The sequence below is a fragment of the Musca domestica genome, unplaced genomic scaffold (genome assembly GCF_030504385.1).
Source record: "Musca domestica strain aabys unplaced genomic scaffold, Musca_domestica.polishedcontigs.V.1.1 135, whole genome shotgun sequence".
Taxonomy (NCBI): Eukaryota; Metazoa; Arthropoda; class Insecta; order Diptera; family Muscidae; genus Musca; species Musca domestica.
In genome coordinates, this window is record NW_026712181.1 from 1,528,827 (window position 1) to 1,536,947 (window position 8,121).

The 8,121-nt window shown below is 33.4% G+C and overlaps 1 protein-coding gene across 1 annotated transcript; it reads right to left on the reverse strand.

Annotated features, from left to right (window-relative positions):
• Positions 1-5,342: 5,342 nt before the first annotated feature.
• Positions 5,343-6,202, reverse strand: LOC131800969 (uncharacterized). Its single transcript, XM_059118873.1, has 3 exons — positions 5,829-6,202; positions 5,636-5,756; positions 5,343-5,574 (listed from the first exon to the last, which is right to left on the reverse strand). The coding sequence occupies exons 1-3, from the start codon at positions 5,923-5,925 to the stop codon at positions 5,472-5,474; spliced, it is 321 nt and encodes a 106-aa protein (XP_058974856.1). The 5' UTR covers positions 5,926-6,202; the 3' UTR covers positions 5,343-5,471.
• Positions 6,203-8,121: the final 1,919 nt, after the last annotated feature.

Here is an 8,121-nt window from a genome sequence, read left to right on the forward strand (position 1 = left end):
GCTCTAAGCACTACTGTTGCTTGGTTAGAACCATCGATATTCGCTAATATTCTTAAAATCTCTTCAACGTTTTCTAAAAAATCATTTAGTTGCCTTGGATTTCCATTAAATGTTGGTAAATCTTTTACGGCATCTGGAATTTTTAATGTTTCGTATGCTTGAGAGGATTGTGACGGTTGTTGAGATTGTAGCGCCTGAGGGGCACTAATGTCATTAACGGTAGTCATTTCTTGTTGTTCCGGTATTGCAGTTAAGTATCGAATAGAATATGGTCTTGGTCTTAGTCTTCGCATTTAATATAATTACCCTTTTTATTGATTTGAGATATTTTGATTAGCCTTTTTCTTTATAATTGAAATATTTCTTTGCTTATTTCTGTTTTATATTTTATAAAGTAATATAATAGTGATAAATATTATAATTTTCTTAAAATAATTAGCCTAGTATTATCATAATAAATAATTTCATTGTTGATTTCCAAGGTTTTTATCTGCTTCTTTCCTCCGATGAGACCTGTATAAGTTGCTTGTAGATATGGACTGCTTCAGGACTATTTCTTGTTCTTCACTTGTAGTTGTTGTTTGTTGTTTTAATTGTTGCTTGTTTTTGTTTTTTTTTTTTTTTTTTTTTTTTTTTTTTTTTTTTAGTTTTTTTTTTTCGTTTTTGTTACGGTTGTTGTTATTGTTATATGTTATTAACTTTTTAATTGTTATTTTTAGTTGATTTTCCTTTTTTTTTTTTTATCTTCACTGTATTGTTATTTGTTTTTGTTAGTTGGTTTTTTCCTTGTTTTATCTGATCTGATCCACTATGACCGTATTATTTGTTGATATTCCTTCAACGATTTTCATTAAATATTTATTCCAACCAAAAAGATATTCATTCTCTCCGGATGGTAATATTTGTTGATATTCCTTCAACAAAATATTATTTATGAATTTATATATATTTTTTATTTAAGATATAATTTGTTGATATTCCTTCAACAATTTTTATTAAATATTTATTCCAACCAAAAAGATATTCATTCTCTCCGGATGGTAATATTTGTTGATATTCCTTCAACAAAATATTATTTATGAATTTATATATATTTTTTATTTAAGATATAATTTGTTGATATTCCTTCAACAATTTTTATTAAATATTTATTCCAACCAAAAAGATATTAATTCTCTCTGGATGGTTATGTTTGTTGATATTCCGTCAACAAAATATTATTTTTGATTTTAAATATATATTTTTATTTAAGAGATATTCCTTCTCTTCTTATAGTAAATTGTTGATATTCCTTCAACAAAATACTATATTGTATTGGCACTTGATTTTCTCGGTTGTACGGACGTAGGTTCTTTTTTTCCCGATTGTTGGCGCACGATTTTTCTCCTTAAGGATTACTTGATATACCGTCAAGCCTAATTAATTTAATATATTTTTTCTTCACCAAATTTTTCTCAAAAAAAAAATTTTTATGTCCTTTAAAGGATAGTTCACTGTTTTTTCCACAATTAACTTGTCACTGTTTTTTTTTTTTTTTTTTTGGTTTTTTTTTTTCTGTTTTAAGGATACATTTATTTAATTATATTTTTTCACTTGAGAAAGACCGCACCAACAATGGCCGTACGACTGCGCCAGTTAACTTCCGTACCGCCGAGAAATCAGAAAACAAGAATTATTCTGTTTTAGATGCCAAATACAACTGATGCTTTATTCAAAAAATTCTTATATTTAAGCGATTTTACAATTATTGATTTTTCTTAGAGTTAACAAAGAACAAAGGAACATAAAATCTAGAGCTATCAAGAAAAATACTTAAGCTAAAAATTTGTATTGGGTACAGTAAAAGTAAACATTTCTTTTTGGGTTATTTCCGTCATAGTTTTATTACTAGTGTTGTTATTGTGATGTTGAAGTGGAGAATTATTGCTGACGAAATAATGTCAACAATATTGGTGTTAGCTCTTTGGTGCTTATGACAATGTTGTAACTAATAATGATGTTAATAATAATGATATTAATAATAATGATGTTAATAATAATGATGTTAATAATAATGGTGTTAACAATAATGATGTTTTTAATAAATGAGGTTGTGGTTGAAAATAATGAACTTAATAATAATGTTGTTTATTGGTGGCTGTAGGTAACTCGCGCCACCCAAGAATGGTTACAAAATGAGGTTCCTCGCTTGATTTCCATCGCACAATGGCCACCAAAATATCCGGATACCAATCCATTGGACTATTGTGTCTGGAGTATTTTGGAAAGCAAGGTTGGCACTAACAAATACCAAAGTGTCGATCACCTCAAACATGCGCTCCGCCGGGAATGGGCAAAAATACCGCAACATTCGGGCAGCGTGTGACGGTGGAAGGCCATAATTTGTACCAATTCGAACAAACCTAAACTTATTCTTAAAATTGATGCTATTTCCGACATTTTTTGCTTTCACTCAATAATATAAAAAAAAAATTGTAAAAGTTATGGCGTTTGACTCTGTTGCAGTTTTTTTTTGTCTCACCCTTTATCTGACAATCTACATCACAATACATATTTAGTATATCTACGCTCAACTAAAACCTTTATATTCGGAATTTATGTAAATTTGTACCAAATATGATCGCTTTTTACTTATACTGAAGCTATAACTATGCCTGAACTCTAATTAGAGTGGAAGCGCCCCTGGGAGCAGAAAAAAATCGAGCAAACTCAATTTTTCGATGTCGCTCGAATAGAAGCGAGTACATTTTCCTCTTTCAAAATCGTTTTTTATACAGATGTTGTATATCTTTGTATGTGTATTTTTCTCCGTACAAGATCACACACCTCCCACTTCGCCCTTTTCTCCTTTCTTCCTCACTCTTTTGCAGTACACAGCAATATTGAAGCAAATCAGAAAACAGAATATTATTTCAGCCATTTATACTCCAGGAGCAAATTCTTACTATATTTTGAATGACCCTGTTCCAACTCTAATTTTTCAAACAGCAGTGACTCGGAAGTGCATTCCACACAAAACAAAAGAGTAGACAGAGAGTAGACTCCGTACAAAACTCGCACTCCTCGAGCAATCCTACTTGCAAGCCAATTTCACTACCGATTGAAATCTGTGCTTTGCTTATACCACAGTGTAGTGTCGTTACAAAAATAGGAAAAATATATTTTAAAGTATATTTTTTTCGAAAATATTGCTGACTAATTTGCGTTGTTGAGCTTTCCGTAATCGATATCATTCCTGAATTACAGCACTTGACCATAATCATACCATTTTTCCAGTGTTGCCAAACGTTTCATTTCCACTGCAAAAAGTTTCATTTGAATTGCAAAAGGTTTCATTTAATCTGAAAATGCCATATATATTCTGGATCAGCGTAAAGTTCTAAGACGATCTAGCGATGTCCTTCTGTCTGTCTGTCCGCCTGTAGGTTGTAATCACGTTATCTTTCGAACGAATTAAGATAGAAGGCTAAAATTTTGTACACAGCATAGTTTACCAGTAGGCAAGATAAGTTCGTAAATGGGCCCGGTCCGTTTTTGTATAGCCCCCATACAACGGTACCTCCCGATATTCGGTATTTTATGATTTCAGCGACATTTTTTACCGGAATTATTTCAAATTTCGTATTTGAAGTTCATAATTGGTACTACAGCCTATGACAAACAGTTTTGTATGCAGTTCCACTTCTTCGTGTAGCTTCGCTATAACGGTGCCTCTTTATATACGGTATTTTGATGAGTTTAGTAGAGTTTTTATTCACGGGATTTTTTTTTCAAGTTTCGTATTTTAATACAGTAATGGCTTATGACAAAAGTTGCCTATGCAGGACAATGTCTTCGTATAGACCCCAATGTAAGGGATATATTCTGTATTTTTAATTTTTAAACAGAAACAGAAATTTTAATGGATTATTTTTTTTTAATTTCCAAACTTGGGCAGGACAAAAAAAGAAAAACAAGTTTAAAAGCAGTAAGTTCGGCCCAGCCGAATACCCTCCACCATTTGGAATGAATTTGGAAATTTTTAAAAAATAAAATCTTTAAAAAATTCTGTTAAAATTTTAAAAATACCGAATATAGCCGTTATGTTGGGGTCTATACGACGTGGGCCTACATAGGCATTGTTTGCCATTAGCTATTACCATATTCAAATTCGAAACTTGAAATAAACGGTAAATAATGTAGCTATAATCATCAAAATATCGTATATAGGGAGGTACCCTTATATCGGAGCTGTGCGAAGACCTGGACAAGCATAGACAATTTTCTGTCACAGGCTATGGCATCCATTACTAACGTCAAATACGATATCTCAAACAATTTCGGTGGGTATTGTACCTAAACTCGTTAAAATACCGAATATAGGGAGGTACTGATATATGGAGCATATACGAAGACCAGGACCTGCATAGAAAATTTTCTGTCATAGGCTGTAGTATCCATTACGAATCTCAAATACCAAATTTGAAACAATTCCGGTAAATAATGTCGCTAAAATTATCAAAATACCGAATATTGGAGGTACCGTTATATGGGGGCTATACCAAAACGTGGACCTACATGGCCCATTTTCAATACCAAAAGTCCTGCAGACATAATATACATTTGAGTAAAATTTTATCAATATTCTTAAATTCGTACGGAAGCTAGAGTGATTTCCATAGACGGATAGACGGACAGATGGATGGACATCGCTAAATCGACGTAAAAATTTATGCTGATCAAGAATATATATACTTTGTGGGGTCCAAAATGTGTATTTCGAGGAGTTACAAACGGAATGACAAACTTAATATACCCTCCATACTATGGTGGAGGGTATAAAAATTGTCCGAGTAGGTCCACGTCTTCGTATAGCCCCGATATAACGGTACCTCCCTATATTCGGTATTTTGATGAGTTTAGTAGAGTTTTTATTTACCGGATTTTTTTCAAGTTTCATATTTGAATACTGTAATGGCTTATGACAAAAGTTGCCTGTGCAGGACCATATCTTCGTATAGACCCCAATATAACGGCTATAATCGGTATTGTTAAGATTTTAACAGAATTTTTAACGGATTATAATTTTTTTTTGAATTTTTCGAAATTCGATCAGGACGAACTTATATTTTTTAAAGTTGGCTGAAATTCGCAAAGTTATTATACATTTTTTTTTTGGAAAATAATATTTTTGACAAACACTTTGTTATGTCACGTGATCTTAACTTTTTTTTGAAGAACTTATATATTTTTCTAATTGTCATTAGCGTTATAAATACATTGGAGAACTTGCGAAGATCCATTTAAACCGATTTTAAAAAGATTTCTGCTGTAACTTAGAAAAAAAAAAAAACAATTCTTTCTTACTTTTTTTCTACAGTTATTGTTCATATATTAATTTTTTTAAATCTTAAACTTATTTTCACTAAAACACAAATATTTCAATAATTTATAAACTAAACAAACACACGTACACACTCTACACATAATGTTCAGGGACATATCTGATGTTTGTTACAACACTCTGGGTAGGGCGCTTCAATGTTGATGTAATCGCCAAAAGAGCAATTTGGCATGGGGGCTTTGTAGGGACAACTGAAATTCCAAAAAAATGATTGTTAATTTATTTATTTGGTAAGAGGCGATTTAAATTTACCCTTGAATCCTGCCAAAACCGTTTTTGTTGTCGCACAGGAATAGCATGCACTGTCCTCGTGGCTTGCCCTGTTCGCCGGGTAATAAAAATAATCCTTCATGTACACATCTGCCAGGATGGTCTAAATGTTCAATTTTCACAAAGAAATTTATTTTTGTTACAAATTTCGGTTGGCTGCACTTTAAAAACTGACCTGAATCTTTGAAAAATCCTCTGGCCTCGTCACACACCACGAATGCCACCAACAACGAGGAGGCCACAAGGATAAGAACACCACCAATGAATTTCATCTTAATTTGTGAATGGACGAAACGGAACTAAATTTAGAAGGCGTTGCTGTTTTACGATGAGCTATGTCTTTGATAAATAAAATACGCACATATTTGTTATATGTATTTATTGAAAAAATAAACGGCCAAGCCAATCAAATCGAGATTCAAATCACTATCGCTGTTATCGCCATCTTGCTCGATTCTGACGTAAACGTTGAAGCGTAATTAAAATCCATCAATCATTTCGAACAAATAAATGCAACATTTAAACTCGTCGGTCTGTCGATGTCCTCAAATGGGCAATGCTGCTGCCGCCGCCGCCTCCACTACCAACACCAACGCCGCCAAACTGATGCAAAGGAATTTTGAAGAGGTCGCTTCTAAGAAGAAAGAAGAAATGCTGATAACAGCATAGCTCGGTACACACACACATACATATGTATGTTGGTCAGCCCACAAAAACATAAAAGATGCATGCATCCATCCGATCCACCCATCGTTGAGAACCATATCAGCCGAGCAGTTGCTGGTGGGTCTTATCAGGAGCAGCCTTCAAGAAGCCGAGCCACAGCGTTCTGTGTCTTCTTATCTGAATTCTCCTGAGGTTGTTTACATTATATTAATGAACGTGATTTTGGCGCCACGGATCTACGTTATTTTGATTACTCGTGCGTTTGTTTTGACTTCTTCCAAGTAAAGACCAATCATCCGAATTTCATCGAAAACATTCCCATGTGTGTGTGTGTTGGAAAATTTTTTGTTGTCACATCTGATTTCAATGAATTAGTCATTTACTATAGATTGGTGGTAGTGGTGGTGGTGGTGCTGGTCATTGATGAAATTCTAGTTTGTTTACTATGTGCGGAGATTAGTTTTGAACCTCATGCCGTTAATGGGGAAACCCTTATGAGTTCGTTGTTGAATAGTTTTTTTTTCTGTTTTCAAGAATAAATGATCTTTGATCTTGACAAATAAAAACAAAACAAAATATTTTGACAAAAATGACTGCTGTAATCACACCATCGATTCCATCATCAGAAACTTTTACAGTTTGCCACCGAGATCTTTGTACTGTTTGTAAGAATTTCTTTGGCAAAGGGGGGATGTAATTGCGTCATTTTAATTCGAAATGTTGTTCTTCTTTCACAATTCATGAAAATCAAAATAAAAACATTCCAAATCGAAAACGAATATTTTTGTGCGTAAACAAATATGTCATTGAGGCGTCACGAAGCCTAGCTGAAAACTATTTGTTTTTATACCCTACAACACTATGTGTTGGGGGTATTATAAGTTTGATTGGCCCAAAAATTATGTAACACCTCGAAATATTGGTTTCCCATATAGGAAATTATATATAGATCTTCCTAGCTCGCCGAGCTGAGTCGATCTAGCTATGTATGTCCGTCCGTCTGTCCGTCTGTCCATGTTAATTTGTAATCACTCTACAGGTCGCAATTATGGCCCGATCTTCACGAAATTTAGAATGGAGGTGGGTCTGGGGTCAGAATAGAACCCTATTTCTTTTGGAGATGATCGCCAAATGTTTAGGGGTTGAAATGGACCAAATACTGAAAAAATGTCGGATTTTGCAGTAGCTATACAGGTCGCAATTATAGACCAATCGACGCGGAATTTCGCATGTAGCTAGAGTTTAGGGCGGGGAAGAGGCCTACCTATTTGGGTGGTCATCGGATAATATTTAGCGGGTAAAATAGACCATATCTTTTGTGCTGAAAAAATTCAAAATTTTAATATTTTAAATCCCGGCGAAATCATAAAGCCATGACAAGGTTACTTCTGATCTTTACATTGATGTTAACATCCAACAAAACGGATTTATAGCAAAATATGTGCGATATATATGTCTATCAAAGAAGATATGCTTGAAAGATCTCTTGCATGTCGAGAACGGCTGAACTGATTTCGACAGTTCTCATTAATTCAGAATGGCCTCTTGGCAGGAAAGAAAAAACGTCTAAAAAAATCGCATAAAAATATCTCTCTAAAGATGAAAATATTGATTTTGTAAAATTTTCTCATATTTTTTCAATTTTGTCATATTTTTGGCATATTTTCATTTCGAATTAAACATTTGATAATATTTCTACAGCTAACAAAACTAAGTAGTTAGGATATCAGGATATCATATACAGATCGCATTTATGGCCCGATCCTTACGAAATTTTGCATGGAGATAAGATGAGGGTCAGA